This window comes from Aquarana catesbeiana, linkage group LG02 (assembly GCF_042186555.1).
Source record: "Aquarana catesbeiana isolate 2022-GZ linkage group LG02, ASM4218655v1, whole genome shotgun sequence".
Taxonomy (NCBI): domain Eukaryota; kingdom Metazoa; phylum Chordata; class Amphibia; order Anura; family Ranidae; genus Aquarana; species Aquarana catesbeiana.
The window spans coordinates 727557347-727582450 of NC_133325.1; the positions used below are offsets into that span (position 1 = coordinate 727557347).

Below are 25104 nucleotides of genomic sequence, written 5' to 3' on the forward strand. Positions count from 1 at the left end.
CTAGATATCTAGATATCCTCAAACTATAGTGAGCTGAACATTTAGGATTTCCTACAAAATAATTTACTGCACTATGTTTAGCAATGTGTATACATTAGGTAATCATTGAGCACAGCATGTCGACTGTATGAAGCAGATTACATGACCACATAACAATAATTTAAAACAGAATTTTTGTCAATGCTACACACAAGCACAGCCATGCTAGCATTGGCATCCAAGGGCAAACATTTTGTCTGTGTGACTCAGCAGAGGATTAGTATTCAGACAAGGCAGGTAGTAGGTTAAAATTCCACATTGCCTAATGCCTTTGATGAGCTACCTTAGAATGCTTTTAATTTAGGCAGTCTTCAGTTTGAGAGAGGAAAGCAGCAGACATATAAAGCTAGTTGAAAAAAAAAAGTCAATTTGCATTCCTCTACTTTGCTTTAACGGACATAAATGCCTCTTCATTATGTCTTGTTTTATCCATACTGAGGAGTGCTATTGTACTAGCTTTAAAAATGAGGTGATTAACCTTGAGGTCTTTCATTGGCATACTGAAGCCCACCTCACACATGGCCTATGCTTTTTATTCATGTTCAACATGCTGATTTCCATATCGTCCCATTTGCCAGGCATCTGCTGAAAGAAAGCCCTATCTGATTTTATTCCTATTCTAATGTATTCAGAAAAGGTGGTCAGACCCAAACACACTTATCTAAATAGTGCTGAAGATGGGAATTTTTTTTGTACTTTGTAGAAGAAATTATTCCTCCTTCTCTAGAGACCTTTAAAAGGAACAGATGAAAAATATCAGATAGGTACAATAGTAAAAGATAGAAGAGCTGGTCTACCATTATTATTATAAAATACTTCATTATTGGGCATACATTATCCATTATTACAGCCACTGATATAATTTAAAATGTGACTGCAATTCAAGTGTTCTTATAGCAATGCATATCCTATACCTTAACAGAATATCAAAATTGCAATTGTTTGCAATTTTCCCCCAATAGAGAAAATAAAGACTGAACTTCGAGCAGTCGGCTAAATTTGGATTGGTCAGGAGCACACCCCTAGTCTATTGACTGAATAATGATGGAGTAGCATACAACTGATGAGGTCATTCCTATCTATGCTCACTCTGTTCTTCCCTTTCAGCATGTTCATAGTCAGTATATGGTACATAGTTGGTCAGGTTGAAAAAAAGACATATGTTCCTTAAGTTCATCAAACAGAAAAATGAATAAATAAAATAATTGAAAACCCCCATATGCAGAACCTTAAACTCACAAATATTCCAAAGAAAGGCAAAAAAAATCCTTAAACGCATTATCCAATTTGCTGTGCCGTACAGCACAGCCTGACTGGTTCCTAGCGCTGACTTTTCCTCTCTCTGTCTGTGTGGTGCTCTATAGATTACAGATTCATGTATATACCCTAGTTGCATTTGAAATCCATGTAATTATTTCTAATGAATACATTAGTGCATTCACTGGTGTTTTTTTATCTGCTTACAGCTCATCTTTAATTAGATATCTTTAAACTCTTTAATGATCTTGACAGACAAATGGTTAATACTATATTATTTTTCTGTCTATGGCCCCTTTTCACGTGGGCGTCCTCCATTCCTTCTCAGTAGGGAAGCCTAGACTGATCCCCTGCTGAGTCAGATCAGAACATAATGAATGTCACGTATGCTACATACTTGTTTCTTCCTTTTTTACCTCCATTTTGTGACGGAGGAAAACATATCCATGTAATCCCTATGAGCAGCTGTATCTACACGGAACGCATGTGTGAAAGAGGAATATGTTTGTAAAGGCCTGCACAGACCAAGCATATATTCTGTGACATGTCGGATTAAACCGTTTTTTTTTAAACCGTTCCACGATTGTTTAATACCAAGTATATATACATGCAAAGATCATTGCAAGAATTAGTAAAGGATAAGTCCTCTGAAATGGGACCAGGGGGTGAACATGTAGTGTGGGATCCAATAACAAATAAAAATCCTAAATTGAAGGCCCCTAAAGAGGAATTCCAACTTATAATATGGTTTTCCCCAAAATTAGAACAGAGCCAAAACCTTCACATTGTAATTTACTATTGTTAACTAAATTAAGCTGTATAGCGATATAAAATGCATTCGATACTCAAGAATCATTTGTTATCACTTTAGAACTGTCCACTACTGACATTGATATGACTGAAATTTGAATGGCTTTACTTTTAAGTTTTCCTTGACTACACTTGTGTTCATACAAAGCAATTGGTGTATTTTTTTTTTAAATGGCATAGCAATTTGTACAGTGAAAATGTATGTACATTCATCCTGTGCAAAAAAAAGGAATGTTATTAGGCTATTTCCTATGACTGATAATTGTTTTTTCCTTATTGGAGAATGAGGATGCATCTATCCACTCATCAATAGCCACTGGGATAAAACTTAACCTAAAATAAGTGTGAAGTAAAACGATCTAAATTCTTCACTAATACGCTCCCACCACCCCAAGAATAGATTTGCATAGGTGGGTACACATGCTGTTCTGATCAAGATCCCTCTCTTTTGTTTGTAAATTTTACCATCCAACAAGCAGACGTTATGTTCCAATACAAATTTAAGGAGTTCCAACACAAACTCTGTATGCAACTGGAAGGCCACTCCTCGAGTCCTTAGGAAAGATTCACAGGCCTGTACAGGTTGTACCCTGTATTGCCATATAGGTCCTCAACATCCAAACTTGCCAGCCACACACCTTCATCAACTATGTCGGACATTGAATTGGATACTGAGTATCCTCAATGTATGATGACAATTCATAGAAATAGAGTCATATGATGGTATTAGCTGGTTTCCTCATGTTTTTGGTTACCTGAGACTATTGGGAGGCCTGGAGGTGTGTTGTTGTGGTTCTCTTTTTTGGGAGCACTTTGGTTTAATTCTTTCTTTGAGGCACATATTTTTTTTTTTTTTTTTAAGGGGTGGGGGGTTGGAGACTCCATATGGTTTAATGGTAGTGATAGCATAGTCCTGATTACTCTGCAGACTGGGCACGGGGGGGATGGGACAGTTGTATTAAAGTGACCACCAGTTGATTGGTGCATTTTTCCATGTTTTTGGAGTCCATATACCCTTCCCTATATGTAATAAGCACATATACAGTCATTAATACAGATTTTTAATAAAGTCCTAATAAAGGTTAAGTTTTTTTCTAGTGGCTTTTAGTGCATTGGTAGACAAGCCCTCCTTCTATACTAGGATTGTATTTGCAAAAGTGGGAAAAAGTATTTATCCCAGTAAGCCTATGAGTTAATTTTGGACAAATGTTTTTAATTGATTTAAAATGGAAAATACCACATTTGGCCATTAGATGGCGATGACTATCATAGTGAATTACAATACTTTGAGCCATCCAGTTGCCAAATACAGTATTTTCCACTTTTAAATGATTAAAAAAACATCCTGCACAGCAAATATCTAATAACATCTGTGCATTGTGCTCTATTTGCACAGAACAAATGTACATACGCTTTCACTGGGTGAATTGCTATGAACCTTTTTTAGAAATACAACACATAAAGTCCCTGTGCACCTCTAACAATATATCCAGACAGATGAAGCATTATTACTAGTGATCCCAAACCCTCTCAATAACATTTTAGGGATTCAATTCAGGGATTACCCCTAAAATCAGGACAGTAGGGAAGCATGGTTAACATAAAATAGAATTTGTGATGTGTTAACGTAATTTTTTTTAATAATAATGAATATATACATTTTATTTTGTGTAACTTCAGCAGCATTTCCAAATGAGAAATATTCTTACTGTAGGACAGTGTCTGTATGGATAGATATTTGATGAGGCGTTTACTACATTTATATGTTCTGTCATGTCTGTAAATATTTTAGAAGAAGTAAATAATATATCACCATTATTAATGTATTAAACCGAGTACTACATGCAACCACACACAGGGTTGTTTCCTTTGGTGAAGATTTGTCACTGTCAGCTCCGTGAAGTGATAAATTGTTCACGTGACCTTATACAAAACAAATTAAAATACCATCTGACAACAACATAAATGGACATAATGCTCGGTAATAAAATATTCTGAATGCAGCAGGAGCCATAACACAGTTTGTTCTTTTTTTGTCTTTTTTTATCCACAAAGGCATTTAAAAAATTACCTACAGGCAATTTGCGAGCAAAGTCCCTTCTTGTATTAAGAGAGGTATGGACTCCAGAGAGCGAGATATAATTTTGCCCCTGTACAAATCATTGGTAAGACCTCATCTGGAATATGCAGTTCAGTTTTGGGCACCAGTTCTCAAAAAGGATATCAGGGAACTGGAGAAAGTGCAGAGAAGGGCAACCAAACTGATAAGAGGCATGGAGGAGCTCAGCTATGAGGAAAGATTGGAGGAACTGAATTTATTCTCTCTTGAGAAGAGGAGATTAAGGGGGGAATATGATCAACATGTACAAATATATAAGGGGTCCATATAATGAACTTGGTGTTGAGTTATTCACTTTATGGTCAACACAGAAGACAAGAGGGCACTCTTTACACCTAGAGGAAAAAAGATTTCATCTCCAAATACAGAAAGATTTCTTCACAGTAAGTGCTGTGAAAATTTGGAATAGGTTCCCTCCAGAGGTGGTTCTGGAAAGCTCAGTAGATTGCTTTAAGAAAGGCCTGGATTCTTTCCTAAATGTACATAATATAACTGGGTACTAACATTTATAGGTAAAGTTGATCCAGGGAAAATCCGATTGCCTCTTGGGGATCAGGAAGGAATTTTTTCCCCTGCTGTTGTTAATTGGATCCTGCTTTGCTGGGATTTTTCTCCTCCCTCTGGATCAACTGTGGGTATAGGATTGGGTATATGGGATTGTTTGATATTATTATTTATTTATTTATTTTTATGATTTAGACGGACTTGTGTCTTTTTTCAACCTGACTAACTGATGTAACTATATGTATATATATATATATCTATATATATCTATATCTATAGATATCTATATATCTATAGATATAGATATAGATATAGATATATATATCTATATATATAGATATATCCATATATATCTATATCTATATAGATATCTATATCTATATAGATATATATATATCTATATATATATAATCTATATAGATATAGATATCTATATAGATATATAAAATATCAAAAATACAATAATGTTTTCAATAAAAAGAGTAATAAAATTCATTTTTAAAAATCTGTTTAAATACATCTAGTGTCATTACCTAAATTAGCTTTGGTATCAGCCCCCTTTAATGTCCTCTAAAGTATAGCTCAGACTGTTAGACATTTCTAGGCACTGCTCACTCCAGACACTACTATCCTTTGTACCCCACAGACATATCAATGCTGGCTAGGAAACACTTCCCTACTCCAGGTTCCGTAACTGTAACAGACTAAAGGTGTCCACTTATGACATCCCTCCCTGATAAAACTTGTTTCAGCCTCAAGCAATAGGCAACAGGTCTTTGCCCAGGAAACAGCCCTCTCTGACACCAAGTTTTTGTGCAACCTGTAATAGGGCCCAGAAACAATAGTGCGCAGTTTTGCCTCTATAGGCATCCTGAATATGTGATTACTGTGATTTGCTAGTGATCGACCCTCTGTGACCAGGAGCAGTTGGTGACATTCTCTCAGGGCTGGGGAGGACATGATTGAGCATGCTCTCAGCGATGCATATATGTAGCAGCATGAAATTAGGCTAACTCTATTTTGCCACATATATGCGTATGGAAGATGGTAAGGGGTTAAGCAAGGTCCTTAAATTTGAAATCCAGGAGTTACTTTTTTTTAAAACCTACATTGAGCCAACTTGGCTACATGTTATTATCCATGTGTCCCTTCTGGAGATCCACTGGGTGGACTGTAGCAGCCTGGGATACATATAGTCAATACTGTTCTTTTCTGGGTGCTGCTGGAGAGGTTTGCTGCCTGTACACTGATTGCTCCCCTGACTCCACCATTCAGAGAATGTCTTGAATTTTTTTCACTGAATACATGGCATTCTCTGATTGGATGAGGTGGTAGTCATGACACCATAAGCCCCTTCTCTACCCCATATCCAATCAGAAAACACTTTGCATTTATTGAAGAAGACACAAGACGTTGCTAAATGGAGGTAGTCATGCCATCATAAGCCCCCCTCTCCCCCTTGCCAGCAGCCCTGCAGATGTGACATATGGATAATTACATGTCACTAAGCTGGCCTGATGTAAATTAAAAAAATAGACAATTCCAGGAGGTTAGCTTTACAAATACGACGTGACTCTAGGACCCTTGCTGCACTTTATCAATGGGAAGACTTCAGGGATTCTGCAAACAGTGGTTAGAAAAAGGCAAACAATGGTTTAAGAATGATAACAGAGAATCCCTGATATTTTTAAGGTATAAACTAGGAACCCTAAAATACAAACTAAAATCCCAGGTCCCAGGGTTCCAAGATTTCCCAGGTACAGCAATGTTTGCTAGCTCTAACATAACTGTGCACGCTAGCTCTTAATGGAGAATGAACACAATGTACAGTACACATCTGTACGCGTCTTTGGAAGAGTCAAACAGCATTGTAAATAAATAAAGAAGTCTTGTTGTTCCCGAGCGCAGCAGCCAATTAGATTTCAGCTTGTTTCGATTTATCATAGTAACCTTCCCTTCCCAGAAAATGGTTTACCTGATGAAATATTTAATTCATGATGGAACATATGTGCCAGAGGGCTGGAGGGCTTAAAACAAATACGTTTTCCAAAGCCCTATTCCAGTCATATTTTATTTAGGAAGGCTAAAGATTTTTTTGGCGGCGACCTTTGGACAGGATGGTTAATTGCAAAATCATTTCAGTTTAGACAATTATGACAATGTTTTGATTTGTAGACATCAGCCATATGGGAGCTCTTTTTTTGCTTTAGGATGGTTCATTACAATGTAAAATAGATTTATAAACTTGCATTTTCTTTTAGAGAACAGTACACAATGTGCTTAAGATAAAGTCAGCAAGAACTGAATGATGATTGTATTTTATCAAGGGCTAGTTTCTTCTCTGACGAAATATAGGTGTTCAAGTAGCTGCTAAATGTTGGAATTCTGTTTAAATGCCACTTCCAACCTAAAAGAGATGTATGGCCAAAGCTTTTTTTGGCCATACTTGAATGAAAGAGTAGACAGCAGACTAAAGATTAGACTTGCTTAAGGCTCTGGAAAGATCCCGACAATAGTGTCAGGATATACCCAGATGCCTGACTGACAGCTGACTCCAGCTCCCAGCACATGACCATCATACCAAAAAAATGACTATATAGTAATAAATAATTAATAATTAAAGGAAAAGTACAGCCAAAGCTCATTTGGCTGTACTTCTCCTCCGCCCACATGCCTGGACCGGCACCCAGCTCAACCTCTCAGGAGCCGCTGAGAGCCTGAGCTGGCCACTCCCTCCCCCTTCACAGCCCAACACTAAAGTGAGTGGGGGTAGAGCAGAGAGCTGACAGTCACCAGCTCTCTGCTCATGAAGCTCTGAGAACTGACCAATCAGCGGCGTTTGATCACTTGGTTCTCAGCCTTGGTTCTCACTTGGTTGTCCTCCAGCGTGGGACAGATGCAGCATTGGACTGATGCTGCATCCACCTAGGTAAGTATGATTCCAAAAAAAAAAAAAGTTCCCATATTTCTCTTTCAATCATTCTAATCCCCTCTATAACTCCTTTGCAACTGCCTAACACACATGTGCAGCAGCAAAAGGTTGGGCTTTAACGTCCACATGCCGTACATATATGGGCGGTCAATGTTTATGTGCTGAGTCAAAAATTGCATTTGGTCTGGACTAAAGAAGAGTATGTAAAGGGAACAGCTTCTAATCATGTGACCACTATGACAATGATCATATGATCACCTATCCTTCCTGCACCTGAGCATTCAGAACTGTTTAAAAGGATACTGGGGCGGAAAGAAATTAATCTAAAAAAAGTATAGTTTTTTTTTAGGTCCATCCCACCCCCTGCCTCCATTCTCATCTAGGTGACAATAACATCAACCCCATCTCACGCAGCCTCCGGGGATATTAAAATCACATATCCTGGGAGACATCGGGTTCCACACAGTGGCTGAAGGTGGAAGGACTTGGCTGCACAGTATCAGAGGGAGGCAGCAAGAACCCAGAAGAGACAGCCAGATCCTGATGACATAGGAAATAAAGATGTTTGCACAGGACCGGGTGTGTAGCATGGGGTTGGGTCACAGCAGAACATCATTGTATTCACTGGCATGTAAATGTGTTTATTGAGGATTACCCATGGAAAAAAGGGATGGGATGAACACAAAAATAATTTGGGGGTGAAGTTCATTTTTAATGGTGTTCTATTAATGTGCTAATGTTTTTAAAAATATGATTTTAACATATAGTTTGGAACAAATATTTACCTAGGAGCACACTTTTTAGCTTATAACACAGTCTCTCCTGCCTGTTTAGTAGTGCTGTATAATGATTGTGCCTTTCTAATCCTCTGACAAGTCTCCTTGGTAGCCAGAGCCCTCATAGCCTTTAATGAGGTTTAAGTAGAATGATGAGGATCTGGCACTTTTTTTTAATACACTCAAAAAGACATTTTTTTTATATCAAAGCATTAATGTGATTTCACAACTCTGACTTGTGCTCTGAATTTAGAAAAGGAACAGGCTTCTCCACCTTCCTTTGAGAGTAAAGCAAGATTTGAACGTGTATATTGCTGCTCATGCAGGATGTGAATGAAGGATGGAGCATTGTAAAAGCCATGCTAACAAAATAGAAGGATGGTTACTTACCAACAGGGCGAACTGAAGACATTACAATGGTGGTGAGAGAATATAAAAAAAAAGGAAATTAAAAGAAATTCTGTCAGAACGTGTGCCATGCAATACTACACTTAAATAAAGTGACTACTATCCATTAAAATCATCTATGCATGCAAAATCAAATTATGAATGCTCGTAACACAATCAGGTCAATTTTATTGTTTAACGTGGAACCAATTAAAAACAAAAAGAGTGAGAAAAATCTTTTGAGCTGAAGGTCAGAATGGCTTTGGGAAAATATTCATCTGTTGGTGATTATACACAGCCCTACTCACAGACCATTAAAGCTGAACTCAGGGCAAACCCTTAATAAATGAAATACATTTACGGTAACTGTTTTACTGACTTGGTGATTCTGTTCAGCAATTCTTGTGATCTGGACATCCCTGCCAGGCCAGACAACCAGACCTCATTTTTCTCTGCTGTAGTAAAGCAATACAACCTGGTCCAAGATCCACCCCCACTGTTGATTAAATGATGAAGGAGCAGCAGCACAATGATAAGATCATCCCTGTGCCCATCCATGTTGAAGGCATGTTCAGACAACACTGTGCCAAATCACTGGCTTAGAGGGTAGCCTGCCCGTCCCTCTCCCAGTCTGACTGTTGTTGAGCAATAAATTACAGGAAACAAAAATTATATTTATTCACTTGTTTTACTTGTATTAAAAAAGAAAAAAAACATGTAATATATGTAGCTGGACTAGCTTAATAGTAATATGTTTGTTGGTTCCCATTCTATGAGGTAATTTAAAGCATTCAATGACAGTCTTTTGATCCTGGGCCAATTCTTCCTGAATGTGAAGATGCAAAGCACCCAACAGTTACTTGTGATGTTAAATTATCAAAAATGGAAATATCAATGGTAAAGTTTAAACATGTCTGCACTATTTAAAGCACATGGAATACATAGTGGGCAACTCAGCAGAGCCAGATCATCCACAAGGCAACTTAGCCAGGAACCCAAGGTCTGGTGGATGTCCAGCTGCAACCTTTATTCTTCTGCAAGAAAATGGGGGAAAACACAGTTGGTCAAAGCTGTGCACCTCCTTGTCACTTAACAAAACAGGTGCACTTATAGTGCCTGGTGGGGGAGGCCATGCCAATACAGACAATTCAAATTGATCAGCTTATCTGTACCTATTGCAATCCAATGCACACTGAACGGATGGGGGGAACCCAAGCTACTACCTTATCTAAAGCCCCTTTTTACCTTAATCTGTTCCTGTAAGACAAGGCAAATCCCTATCCATCTATAAACACCAATCTGTTATTTTGAACCAGCTTTACTAAATTATTTTAAAATGGGATAACAGATTGATCAACATTAATAGACATTTATATAGACACGATTGCTTTATGCAGCTTACAAACATGAAATTCTAACATGTTTCATAGCTAATTAAGGGAGGAAGCAATTCCATAGGGACAAAAAAGCAGCCTCTTAGTGATCCAGCCTCTGCCAATTTAACAGAAAATTACCAGCATCACGATCACTAGCAGCAGAGTCACACATCTGACATCAGCTGGTTGGACGAAAAAAATGGACTCATGTATGGCTTGTCTTACGCTCACTAACATTTGCACAAAATTATGCTTGTTCCTTAAGTCATAGATTCAAGCATCTGAATCTTCCTGTCCCTACTGGATTGTTTTGGTGGTATGGCATTATTACTCAAATAACAGTTACAGTATATATTATTACTTAAGGAAAGAAATGTTAAAGTATTAAGTAAAACTTGGTGGCAGTTGAGTGGAATCTGTCTAGTATGGAAATTACACTCCCTGTGCCTTTGTTTCTCCTTTCTACTTTGTGCATGTCCAGATCAGAATAACTTCCTGAACTCATGAGCCTGTACACCAATCTCATGGTTTAAAGATTTCTTCATTGGCGTCTATAGTCCTGATAACCTCCAGAAGGCCCAAAGAAGCAAGATGAAGATACTATTTAAACTTGATGGATAAAGCAGCTGATCACAGGTTCTGGAACTTGGAGATGAGTGCAATTTACCCACATTTCTTACCTTTCCTAGCTTCACCAATTCCCACTGGCTGTAGGTGTATGGTGCTATCTTTTAAAATTACCAACATTTCATACCTAGACCACAGCCTTGACCATGGCCATGACCTCCTTGGTTACACAACTTTATTTTTATATCCTAATAAAATAACACATTTTTCTGTTTTCAAGACTTTAATACCATCAGAAAAAAATGGATTCTATTAAAAATAAAACATTCACACAAATGTTCATGTGATGTATGAGGTGTAAAAACCAAGAACATATACTAAAAATTGTATTATTAACCTTATAACAGCTCGCATGAAATCACTGAACATGCGCCACTAAGCTGTGAAATAGCGTTCCTGTCAAGTGGAGTGAAATTATTCTTTTCAATACCAGTCTGAAAGTGAGAAGAATGTTTCAAACTAAGATGTTCGAAACCCCAAGCAGTTTTTAATTTTTATGTGTTCTGTCTTTGAAAACAAATATCTGAAAGGATTTTAAAAATAGAAAGTAAGTCTTTACCATTAATGTCAATAATAAACGAAATACAGTACATTTTGTTCACAATGTTTGTAAAGAATTTCATTTAATTAGCTTTGCAAGTCTTCCTATCTTAAATCTGAACTCCTGCCATTTATTAAAGACACAAATGAATGCAGCTCTGTGTTAATTAATACACTCTAAAATGTATTTTTAATGCAAGCAATGTAAGTAAATGATTTTAACTTTGCATTGGCCTCTTAAAGTCCCTCCACAGCAGAGCTTAGGATGTGAAAGTGAGAAGCAGCATATAGAGCTTGTCAGTTAAGCAGTGTTAGAGGCATGCTAATAGGAGAGCGAGCAGACAGAGAGATGAGTTGTTCAACGCACTGTGTTTTCATTATCCATTTACAAGGCGGGTGGGATGGAGACCCGTAAACAATACTGAACTGCAGAAGAGAAAACGCAAGTTGGCTATGTTGCAAGACAGGACTGTACTGTGAGACAGATTTGTTAAATCACAGAACTGGATAGAAAGAAATATAAATCCATTTGCAATTAAAACAGCTCAGTTTTATGCATTTCATATGTATATTTTGCTGCTTCCCTGGAGTTCAGCTTTAAACTATTGGTTGCTGTGCCAGAATGTGTATTAGCAAAGGAAGGGAGGTACCCAAATAGATTTGAGGGCCACAATATGTCCTTTAACAGGTAGAAAAACGCAGGGTTATGCAGGTTCAAAAGTTGCAACTTCTGTTCTGCGTGTGAAAGGGTTATATTTCCTTTTAGACTTTGTAATGTTGTTTGTGTTCCCAGTAGGTAGACCTGCCTCATTTCCTTTCTTGGTGAAAACAAGATGTCTAGCAATAGAATAGTGATAGAGGTATAAAACCTTTCCATCCTCTATGTCTTAGTGATCACAGAAACATCTTCCCCTTACTCACCATAGAGTTGTAAGAAGTAGTATAAAACATACCAGTTCAGGAGTTGGTGCCACCGGTCTGCACCATTTTGATGAGCTATGGTGGATGAAGAATCTTCAACATCTAATGCATTTCCAGAAGTAGCAGATTACTGTACCTCCATTGTGTTATGTGCTCTCTCTCACCTCACCAGCTTCCATGCCACTACAGCTTTGCAGTAACACAGTAGTAATGTAGCAGACAATGGTGGAACAACAAAATGGAGCAAGGGATGCAAGGATCCAACAAACCCAGAAGTGTTTTGGATGTTGAAGATGCTTCATCCAAAAGAGCTCTTTAAGACAACCAAGATCTGAGACACCACACATTGGGCTGTTAAGTATTGTTTTGCCTGGTGTTTTTAAGATGATCAAAAACACCAACTGTGTTAAAGTGTCTTTGTTTTCAGTTTTGAAGAGTAGGGAATGGTTACTATTTTGTTAGCCTGTGTCCCATTGGGGAGAGTTCCTTAACTTCCTCTCCTGAGGAAACAGTGAAATTAAATTATATTTTAAGTCTTTTAATTTTGTGAAAGTCTATGGTATGGCCATCACCCAATAAAAAAGGCAGAAAGTACAAGATTAACACTTACCTCTTACTGTGAGCATAGCGGCAGCTTCTATTTTACCAACCCGGTTTTCAGAAATGCATGTGTATGTGCCTTCATCGATGCTGGCCACCTTCTTAATCCGCAAGGTGTAATCATCCTTGATGTCGTATCTAAATATCACAAGATAATAATGGGTGACATGATGTAGCGTATGGATCCAAAAAAAAGCAAAATGTATAGATTTATCACATAGGTACTCAGCACCATTTATTTTAGGCTTTAATAATTTCACACACTCATAAATCTTCATGACATTTTTATTACACCATGCATTAGTTAAAAACTTTGAGGCCATAAAATTGGTCCTGCAGTGTGCTTTTGGTATTAGTGTATTATTAATATTATCACTTTTCTCTGTGCGGTGTGGCAATATGACAAATTAATGTGATCAGTTTTCAATATGTGACATGTTCTGCGCTGGTCCTGACACAGTAACCGTTATGCTTTTGTGGCTTTCCAATCTAGTTAATCACCATTGTCATCAGATAAAATCTTTATGTCCTCTTAGAGACCAGGATCTCATTAGTCTCACCTCGCTTATTGGAACATTGAGCGATATTAACATTATTTAGATGTTGTAAAGTAAACTTGGCTTAGGTGAGATTTCAGATAGAGATGGAAGGATTCAGTTAGATGCAGGTAGGTCTATCACCTGCTGGTTTCTAATATCTGCCCACCAGAGTTTTTAGATCTGCTTCATCATCCCTGTTCACATCGTGTCCACTGAGCTGCATTTTTTCGATACACCATCGCATACGTATGGTGTCATCTGACCACTGCAAAAGCTGGACTTGTGTAACTAGACACCTGCCGTGAACCACACCACTTAATCTCAAAGCCATCTGACATTGACCATGAACTCTCTTCTGGGTCACTGGGTAGCATTCCAGTCCTGCAAACATAGCATATGATATCTCAAGTCCTAGGGGTTTTTTAGTACCGGTAGGCCTATTTGCCTTAGGGAAAAGGTGGTGACTATAGGTAAAAGCATGTGGAAGCTTCGCTATTTTCACAGGACAAGACATGAACCAGTAAATGTTACACCTAGACTACTATGTAACCAAACAGGGCCCCAGTGCTGCTGGATCCTATAGCAGTCATGTAGTTGTCCTTTGCACTGCAGCCTCTGCCTTGCTTGGAAATTGCAAATCTGAAACTGTATTAGTATTCTTTTAGTAACCATTAAGTGTGCACAGACTCAGAAATATGCCATGAAATACATGAAAACAGAGAGAGATTCATGCTCATATAGTTTAGTGACCACAGACCACAGAAGTTCAATAAGTAAAAATAGAATCCTTAAAGTTTCAACGGGCAGTAAGTGTTCCTTAGACACAGGAGGAGGCAAAGGCATGATTTATACTTGTTTATATTGTATTTATTGCTTAAAAACATTCTGAAAGCTGAAATTGCTCTTTAAATGTAATGAGAAGCAGTATCAACTTTGGGACTAATTTGAGGCTTTGGTTGAATAAATGTTGCCCAGGTAGATAGGGGAGATCGTAAGAATGTCAGTAACTAACGGAGAACTCAGCAAAGAAATGTATTTCAATGTCACAAGACAGATATACAGTAATGCACACACCAAGGAGAAAAACCGCACATATGGAAACTCGAGGGATCTCATTTATTTACTATGGCCCCAGTAAGAGATTGGGGAATCAATGTAGATAACTCAATCTAAGCATCGAGTCGATGAATAAGAGCAGGGAAGAGGCCAGAGGAACGCTGTAGAAGAACTCACTGAGGATTTCAAATGTGAAGTAGATGATACAAAAATTGCAAAGCGCTGCCCTATCCTTCAACTGAAACTCTATCTAGGAAAATAAGAGCAGTGACCACCTACATAAAATATGGCATCTAATAAGAAAAGGCAAAACAAATAGCTATCTTTATCTGCAGAACCGGCCTATGGAGGAAAAACATAATTGAGTTCCACAAGACCCCATTAAATATTACATTTTACTGGGCTTCCTTTTATTTATAGAAAAAAAAGAAAACTCATAGAGACCAGAGAGACGGGGAAAGACACAGAAGAGGTGAAAAACAAAACTAGGTTTATTTTCTGCATTACACTATATTGCTGCCATAATTTGTTAAAGCGCCATTGGTTATACACTGATGAATACATTTAAAAATCAAAAGACTATATGGTTAATTTACTAAAGACATTAAGATTGTTCACCCAAAGAGTGAAAATCCACTTCAATTAAAAAAACAAGTAAAAATAAAACTCTCTTTTTTTTATCGGCACATAATTGTGCATTATATAGGTTAAATGCATCTTAAATCTTTTTTAGAGTGACAATTCTCAACGCCTTTAGCAAATCAGCCATTATGTGATGCATAAAAGGTGATTTACTAAAGAAGTTGATGATCTATGCTTATATCAATCCCAGTAATGAAACAGACATAGTGAGGCCAAGAATCCATACTGAAAAATGTATATATAAACGTTCACTTCAATTACTCAATCAGGATTAGGTAATCAAGGTTAAGAGGAATTTGCTATGTACATAATTGGGTAGTTGAAGAGAATATTCACACATTTCTGCACAGAGCAGGCAAGTATAACATGTCTATTATTGTTAACAGCTTCCGGACTGCCCACCGCACATTTACTGCGACAGGGCGGGCCGGCTGCACGAAACAACAAACCTGTATGTTGTCTCTTCTTCCGGGTCTGGAGCGTGCTGGCGACTCGCTCCCTCTGTGATTGGACAAAGTGGGAGCCAGTCAGCGGGTCCCACCAATCGTTGACAGGAGAGGCAGAACAGCAGTCTGACTATATAAAACAAGACAGGCCGCTGTTCTGCCAGAGAGGAAAATGGAGATCTTGTGTTTCTGCTAAGCTTTTCTCCAGTTAAGCCATCCCCTGCACAGTTAGAAATCACTCCCTAGAAGCACACTTAACCCTTTAATCACCCCTGATGTTAACCCTTCCCTGCCAGCATATTAGTACAGTGAGAGTACATTTTTTTAGCATTGATCACTGCATTAGTGTCACTGGTCCCCAAAAAGTGTCACTTAGTGTCTGATTTGTCCGCCGCAATGTCGCAAATGCCATAAAAGTACCCTATAGTTTGTAGACACAATAACTTTTGTGCAAACCAATCAATATACGCTTATTGGGATTTTTTTTACAAAAACGTGTAGCAGAATACATATTGGCCTAAATTGATGAAGAAATTAGATTTTTTACATTTTTTTATTGGATATGTTTTGTAGCAAAAAGTAAAAAATATTGTTATTTTTTTGTTGGCCTTTTTTTGTTTATAGCGCAAAAAATAAAAATCGCAGAGGTGATCAAATACCACCAAAAGAAAGCTCTATTTGTGGGGAAAAAAAGGACATTTTTTTTTGTTGGGTACAGCGTCGCATGAATGCGTAATTGTCAGTTTAAGCAATCCAGTGCTGTATCGCAAAAAATAGCCTGGTCATGAAGGGGGTGAAATCTTCCAGGGCTGAAGTGGTTAAAAAAAAAATGAAGCTTTACCACTGTAAAGCTGGGTATTCACTAGTAGAATTTTAAACGAAAACTTGTGTGAAAATTCTTAGGAAATTCTGTTTGAAAATTCTCAGAATATTTGAATGTTGTTGGAAACATCCAATCTTGATATGACTGGACTCTACTAAATGAAAACTACTTGATTAGATTGTAGCCGTATTAGTGCAATTGTGACAGAGAAAATTGAGTACTGTCCGTGATACTTTTTTTATTTGCACTAACATACAATTTTTCAGGACAAGCTTTCGGGCTATGTCCCCTTCTTCAAGGTCCAAGCAGTACTCTACATACACTGTTGTTACTATGTTCGAGAAAAAAATTTCCATCCTGCCCCTTTGAATTTTCTTGTCACTACGGTCAAAATAGAATGTTGAATAGACCCCACTAATGATTAGAAAAAAAAAAATGTGTTTATAACATTCTTACAACAGAAAATGTAAAAAAAAAGTTCTACTAGTGAATACCTAGCTATGTTTATGGTTGCAAATTATTTGACATGTTTTGCACTAGACTCTGTGGGCTGATTTACTAAAGGAGCAGAGACTGTTCACTTAGGAAAAGGAATGTTGCCTTAGTTTAGTGATTAATCATTTGCAAGCATAAGTTTTGTTAAGTGTTCCATGATTGGGTATTGAAATTTAACTTTACTTTATTTACTAAGAGAACTAAAGGTGTTCGGTGAACAGTCTCTACTTTACTAGTAACTCACCCTCACACAGTCTAGTCCATGATGCATTTGTGGGCAAACATACCAGAGGCTCTGGTGCTCCTGTTTTGTGCTGGTTATTTAAAAAAAATTCATCCAAAGTACAGTATTGTGCAAGAAGCTTCTTTACAGAGCGTACAGAGTTTTCTTGCTGAAAACAAGCAATACCTCCACCATTGGGAATGCTTCTTGCAGGGCTTATAAAGCTGACAGCTTATAGCGGCTTTCATACAAGGCCATACTGGTCTACACTCACTAAATTGGATTCTGTTTGGTCATCGGTGGATTGCTACATTTTGCACTTAGCAATTTTCTTCTTCTATTGTTTATGAATAAACCCAATAACGTAACTTGCTGTGCACAGACTATGCATGGCAGGCAGCAAAATCTGAAAAGGCGGGTGGGGCAGAAGGACACAGCAAAGTGAAAAATCACTAAAATTCATGGTAGTACATCTCTACAAAGCATGTTCATTTCCCCATGTTTTTCCCTGTAGGCACAGCTTGTAGTAGAGTAAATTTTCACATTACTGTGTGAAGTTTCTGTTTGTGTCCAAACATGAGACAAGCGGCATGGCACTGCACAGGTTCATTTATGACCTCTGTAGTCTGAGAACTGACATTTCCTGTTAATAAATTATATATCCCACAATCCCTGGATCTCTCAGTCTAGTGCTCTTCAGGTGAGAGCTACATATTAATTATATCTGAAACAGGCAGAACAAGTAACAGAGAGATCACATTATCACTCCTACATTTGTGATGCAACACAGAGAAAATGGCTAAGCATGAATTGGATGCTGCATGACCCGGAACAAGAAGTTGCCTTTCCCTTAGGGACAAGCTAGGTAATGAATACATTGACATGGGGAAATCAATCAGTTATGACACTTCAAGCAGCTGCCAAAAAATGTGAGCCCATTGCAAGGTAAGGCAAACAAACACAGGGAATATAACTACACTAATGCCTAGTTAAAACAACAAAAACATTTGAGAGTGTACAATGCTTTTAAAATGCTGTTTGTAGAGAAAAATACCTAGTGATCCTCCAAAAAAAGAGTGAACTACATTTCTGTAGTGAGCTGACAACTCTGCCCCTGCTGCAGCCCCATAACAACCCCTATGTTATGAAGATGAGAAGAGGAGGAGAGGAGGAGGTGTTATGAAGTCCAGCAGAGGAGAACTAGACAAGGCTAAAAACAGTTTGGGATTTCAATTAATTTTTGCCAAGGCATATACTTTCAGGGTGGAGGAGAACCACTTTAAAGAGTCAAGGCACCAAAAATTACCGTATATATTTTGAATAGGTAGAGTCAGGCATAATAAACCATGCCTGGCTTTTTACCACCTGAGGATTCCAATGGAGAGATCCATTTGCAAGGCAGTTCCCGGCTCAGTTCTTGCCGAGCCTGGATTGTTTGGTGTTTCCATAATTTATTTTGCATTTCTTATAGTATAAAGAGTAAATATGATATGCAAAGGGGGGAAACTTGTTGCAGAGATCTCCTTACCCAGCAACTCCTGGATGAATAAAAACAACTGAATAGCTTAAAGCCACACCTCTTTTTTCTTTTAGACCCCTTTCACATTGAGGCACTGTTCAGACACTTTTGCACCAAAAATAGCACCTGAAAAGCTCCTCAAAACTGCTTCCTATTCATTTCAATGGATGCTTTCACACTGGGGCAGTGGAAAAAAGTCCTGTAAGCAGCATCTTTGGAGCATGTTTGGAGCACTTTGGGCACTCTTCCACTGAGGCGCGGGGACGTTGGCGGTAAAGCGCCGCTAGTTTTAGCAGCACTTTACTGTCGTTTTAGAGGCGCTTTTTGGCTGCGAGTGGGGGGCTTTTAACCCCAGCTAGCAGTCGAATAAAGGGTTAATAGTGCCCGCAATGCACTGCTGCAGTGGCGCTTTGGAGGCGCTTCGGCGGCGCTGCCCACTGATTTCATTGGGCAGGGGGGCTTTAGGAGCACCGCTCCTAAAGTGCCTCAAAGATGCTGCTTGTAGGACTTTTTTTAACGTCCCGCAAGCGACCGCTCCAGTGTGAAAGGGTTTTCACACTAGATGGACAAAAGAGGCGCTTTAAAGGTGCTATTTTTGGCACTATAGAACCTGTAAATCGCCTCAGTGTGAAAGTAGCCTTAGAAAAGTGCCACAAAAATGCCCCCTCTATTAAAATGAATGGGAAGCGCTTCAAAAGCGCCTGAAAAGTGCACGAAATATGCTTCAAAAGTGCCGAAAAATGTTTTTTCTGAGACACGTGACCTTAAAAAAAGTGCGCTGCTAACGCAAAGTGCCGTAAAAGCATCACAAAAAGCCCAATGTTTTATGGGCAGTTTCCGAGCGTGTCAGTGTGAAAGGGGTCTTATGGTCCTATACACCATCATATGTTATGATTTTGTTTCCTAAATCAACATTGAAATGCCTTAAAATAAATGTGCTTCTTGTCCACATACTCCAGTGTCTATGCTGGTGTAGGTGTGTTACATGCACTGGTAAAAGGAGTGCCAGACCAAAGGATAAAAGAGTCCAAATTAATTTATTAGTTCATACTAAAAAACAGCCATGTGTTTTAGGGGGGTCAGAAAAAACTCCACCTTTATCATGGTTTCAGTTTAGATAAAAACTTTGAATAGACTCAAAATAGAGATTTCCTGTGTGAATCTATGTAAGGAAGCTAATTGCTTGATCAGGAGGGCATAGCTGATGGAAACTGAGCCGGTTCAGCACAGCCTGGCCAGATTTCGGTCCATCTATGAGAAGGCTAGTTGTACAGAAGTCAATCTCTTGATCGATTTCTGTTCAACCAGCCTGTCAGGTTTTTTTCGCCTGATCAGTGCTGCCAGCTATAGCTAGCAACACTGATAATTGTATCCCACCAGCTCCCCATCAGCAGAACAAAATAGTGCTGTGAGAGTGATTCCCCATCCCTGTTGAATGTGTGGATGGGGGAATTGGCACTATTTGTTGTTCAATCCACTGGTTGAATTAACCACTTCAGCCCCGGAAGGATTTACCCCCTTCCCGACCAGGTCACCTTTCGCGGCACTGCGTTGTTTTAACTGACAATTGCGCGGTCGTGCGGCGTTGCACCCATACAAAATTGACATCCTTTTTTTCCCACAAATAGAGCTTTCTTTTGGTGGTATTGATCCCCTCTGCATTTTTTATTTTTTGCGCTATAAACAGCGGCCTAAACTGAGGAATAAAATAATTTTTTTTAAATACTTTTGGTGGATATTTATTATAGCAAAAAGTAAAAAATATTGCCTTTTTTTACTTTTTGCTATAATAAATATCCCCCAAAAATATATAAAAAAAACTATTTTTTTTCCTCAGTTTAGGCCGATATGTATTCTACATATTTTTGGTAAAAAAAATCGCAATAAGCGTATATTGATTGTTTGCGCAAAAGTTATAGCGTCTACAAAATAGGGGATAGTTTTATGGCATTTTTATTATTATTTTTTTTTATTAGTAATGGCAGTGTTCTGCAATTTTTATCATGACTGCGACTTTATGGCGGACACATCGGACACTTTTGACACTATTTTGGGACCATTGTCATTTATACAGCAATCGGTGCTATAAAAATGCACTGATTACTGTATAGATGACACTGGCAGGGAAGGGGTTAACCACTAGGGGGTGATGAAGGGGTAAAGTGTGTCCTAGGGAGTGAATATAACTGTGGGGGGGATGGGCTACTATTCATATGACAGCAATCCCTGCTCCCGATGATAGGGAGCAGTAGATCCCAGTCATGTCACAAGGCAGAACAGGGAAATACCTTGTTTACAAAGGCATCTCCCCATTCTTCTGCTCTGTGACACGATCCCGGGCACCTGGCGGACATCAAGTCCACGGGAGCCGCGATCACGGTTGCTGCCTCTTAAAGGGGACGTACCTGTATGCCCATTTGCCCAGCCACGCCATTGTGCTGACATATATCGTCGTGCACTGGTCGGCATGTGAATATTAAAAACGTGTATAATGTATGGCCTGCCATATGGACCAGCAGTATCTGCGGGAGCAATCAAGATAAGCAATCAAGATAACCCCCTCTTATCAAATCCATTCACACAAAGACTTGTAGTGCGGAGGCAGAAAGGGGGTGTGTCTATTAGATAAGAGTTTATCCAACAGTGCAGACAAATGCTGGTAAACATGGGACACACTAGGAATTGGAACTACAAATATATGAAAGTAAAGGTTGTTAATGCAATGGGGGTTATTTACTAAAGGAAAATCCACTTTGCACTGCAAGTGCACTTGAAAGTGCATTGAAAGTGCACTTGGAAGTAAAGTCGCTGTAGATCCAAGGGGGACATGCAAGGAAAGTAAAAAACAGCATTTAGCTTGCACATGATTGGATGATAAAATCAGCAGAGCTTCCCCTCATTTCAGACCTACCCCTTAGATTTAGAGCGACTGCACTTCCAAGTGCACTTTCAGTGCAAAGTTGATTTGCCTTTCATAAATAACCCCCAATGTGTTTCTGAATGAATACATAATTCAGGTTTTATCTGGGATTCAGTTCTTCAGCATCTACTAACAAATAAAATATGAGTTTTGGGAGGACTGTTCCTTTAAATGTAAGAGAATGGGTCATACGCACAGTAAAATTATTGCCAGCTGAAAATATTATTATGTCATTAAGAAGCAGCCCCGTGTCTAATATAAATAGAATTCCCATTATATAATAAGCTAAATAGCAGACATAAAGCATGATAAATCACACACAGGTATGTAGGCCTACAAACAATCGCTCTCTCTGTATTGTAAGTGTTATTAGAGCATTTCTGGCCTCTCCTCAGCTTCTTTAATAGCCTGAAAACTGTAGACTGTGTTATCTGAAAGGATTTCAATAGTTCTTTTGTTTAATGGTTTAACGTACTCGGCCTTCTGTTCAAAGGTGCTTGTTAAACCTTTCAGAGATGCCATATTTTGCCAATCTGCTGGAGCCAAAGAAGGTTGAATAACTAGATATGTAAGTGGCGTGAAAAGCTGAAGGTTTGCATTTAATTGGAAGCAGAAGAAATGACAAAACAGTAGTAGTAAGGGCACAGTAACACACATAGGCTTATTTTGATTGAGAAATCTGGTAATCATTGCATTGTATGAATGCTCTCATTGTTGCAGCATGTGATTAATGACACTTCTACAATAGTATGCTGGCAGTCATTACAACGCACACACTTTTCCTCTCTCTCTGTTTCGGATATGAAACGCTGATGAAAAATTCAACCCAATCAGATTTGGCCCCTGGACAACGTGTGCTATCATCACTGTACCGTGAATTGAGATTGATTGGTTACCAGCTGTGACAAAGTCAGTGAAAGAACTGTCTGAAGAAAAAAAAAAGACTAAAATTAAAAAAAAAAAAAAAAGAGAAATGCCATAACCATCTGTTCGTACAAACACAGCGAACCATTCAAGAAGTTGCTGAATGCAATGTGCATTATGGTTTTCTGTACAATGTAGATGTGCCATGTGCTATTACTGGAAGTGCTTAGTTTTTCTGGATACACGTGTTCTTGCTGTTGCTGAACAACTTACTTCTGCTTGGAAAATCTACTTAAAGAGCAATTTTAGGCAACACGCAACATCAGTCAGTGAACTACTAATGTTGTCCAATAATGCTCACACTGTACTCAAGTCTTCAAGCAGATCTAAACTTTTATACTACTTCATAAATATAAAGAAACCTTGAAGTGGACCTTGCACCTAAATAGCAAGGTCTGCTTGTTCACTGAAGACTCTTTTCCCACATCTTAATTTGCTGCAAAAAATGTCAAAAGACACTAGTAGGGAAAATAGAAATCAGATATTCCGCGCTTAGGATCAGTGTCACCAAGGAACTGCAGCCCCCCAGGCAAACTGGAAACACCGAAGTGAAATCCACGTGATACAATATGTTCTAAATAGGGAAATGGTGCTGTTCACAAACTGTAAAAAAACAAAAAACCAACAAACCAAATAGCACCAAGAAAAATGAAAGATAAATGAATGAAAAATAATAATATGTGTATGTGGACAAAAAATGTGAAGTGTGCACCAAAGTCCACAACAAGTGCAAGATTCTACATAGAACCCTGCAAGCTATTCCATGGCATATATAGCATAGGGTGTAGGTGTGCAGATTACTGGCATTAGTGAAAAGATAAAAAAGCGTGCATAATAAAAATATTAATAGAAAATACCATAAAAAATGTGTACATCAACATTTAAAAATCCCACTCATGTGCCCAGTAACATGAAAAATACATGTGAATTGACCAGATGTAAATAAACAATAATACCCCCTCTGACATGAATCGTGAACAAGACGTGGTCATACGGTACGCACATGTCGATCCTACGTTCTTGACTCTATACTTCCGGTTTCGGTAGTTAGGTTGGTGGAACGCACGCCGCCACCTCGCTACCCCAGATACCACTCGTTTTTGGATTTGCTTGTTAGGGGAGTATTGTCAGCTCCCGTTTTTAACTTACATATCTAGTTTTTGGCTAATAAACTTTTGAGTTTTTACGGACTTACACTATGAGGATTCCTTGTTTCTCCATACATATTGTTTTTTTCTGGTGGATACTTACTTAAGAACACTGTGGACTCAGAGGGAAGGAGCTCGCTGAACCTGAGAGGGGGATTCCGGGCGTCCAGGATTCCGGCCACAGGATCTATCAATGCCCTTCACCCCTGCAGGGGTTGGGCTCTCTGGTGAGTGAGGGCACAAGAGGGGGCCTGTTTGACACAGACACATCATTATTGAATATTTGTTGGGGATTACACATTTATTGAATACACCTACCATCTGTGGAGAGGAATTTCCGTCACTCATTGGACAATTTACATTGGACGATATTGTTTGCAGTACATACACTATACGTTGCATTTTTTATGTATCTTTTTGACCGCATTTATTTATTATCACCATAAAATTTATTTGATCATCTTTCTAATACATACCCACATCTTGTTCACGATTCATGTCAGAGGGGGTATTATTGTTTATTTACATCTGGTCAATTCACATGTATTTTTCATGTTACTGGGCACATGAGTGGGATTTTTAAATGTTGATGTACACATTTTTTATGGTATTTTCTATTAATATTTTTATTATGCACGCTTTTTTATCTTTTCACTAATGCCAGTAATCTGCACACCTACACCCTATGCTATATATGCCATGGAATAGCTTGCAGGGTTCTATGTAGAATCTTGCACTTGTTGTGGACTTTGGTGCACACTTCACATTTTTTGTCCACATACACATATTATTATTTTTCATTCATTTATCTTTCATTTTTCTTGGTGCTATTTGATTTGTTGGTTTTTTGTTTTTTTACAGTTTGTGAACAGCGCCATTCCCCTATTTAGAACACTAGTAGGGAAAATAAAGTAGTACCTATCTTACCCCCACTTTTGCCCAAGATGAGATGCTTAGGCAAGAGTGACATCACCAATCTTCTAGCAAGGTCTTGGGGAATGCTGAGTAACCCAAATCTCCCAGGAAGATGATAGTGCACTGTGCTAAATATTCTAACATCTTCTTGCTGGTCAGTAATTTTCTGTTCCTGGAGCCTTTAGGCACAAAACCTTTGGCCCCCAAACCAATTCTCCACCTCCTGCTAGGATCAACACTGTTGCAACAAAGAATGTTTCCTTATTTTCCTGCTCCCAATCTGTCTTAGAATATTTAGACAATGTGGAAATAAGGTTAATGAAGGTGGCTAGTTCAGCTAATGATGTAAACATGCTTCTGATAAATATAAGGGGGAAAAGACATCCTTTTCTACTGCCAACTATAGGCACATGCCTATTGTGCCTAATGAATTAGATGTTCTAGTTTTGAGATATCAAGCAATATGGAAAATTGTATAGTACAGTGTCTCAGGATCCCTAAAGATGTCTAAAGGTATAGGCAAGCACCCCCCCATCTACCAATATGCCTCTGAAAAAAAGTTAAAC

At 38.4% G+C, this 25104-nt stretch overlaps 1 protein-coding gene across 21 annotated transcripts in view; it reads right to left on the minus strand.

Moving 5' to 3' along the window:
- The window catches only part of ROBO2 (roundabout guidance receptor 2), a 1381148-nt gene that overhangs the window by 139387 nt on the left and 1216657 nt on the right, over window positions 1–25104 (minus strand). For 16 of the 21 annotated variants that reach the window (XM_073617042.1, XM_073617045.1, XM_073617032.1 and 13 more), the window contains exons 6-7: window positions 12899–13026; window positions 8828–8839 (exon numbers count right to left, since the gene is read on the minus strand). In XM_073617042.1, the coding sequence (XP_073473143.1) occupies window positions 8828–8839; window positions 12899–13026 (140 nt within the window). The remainder of the gene's footprint in view (window positions 1–8827; window positions 8840–12898; window positions 13027–25104) is intronic. The other 5 variants (XM_073617046.1, XM_073617027.1, XM_073617040.1 and 2 more) reach the window with 1 other exon arrangement.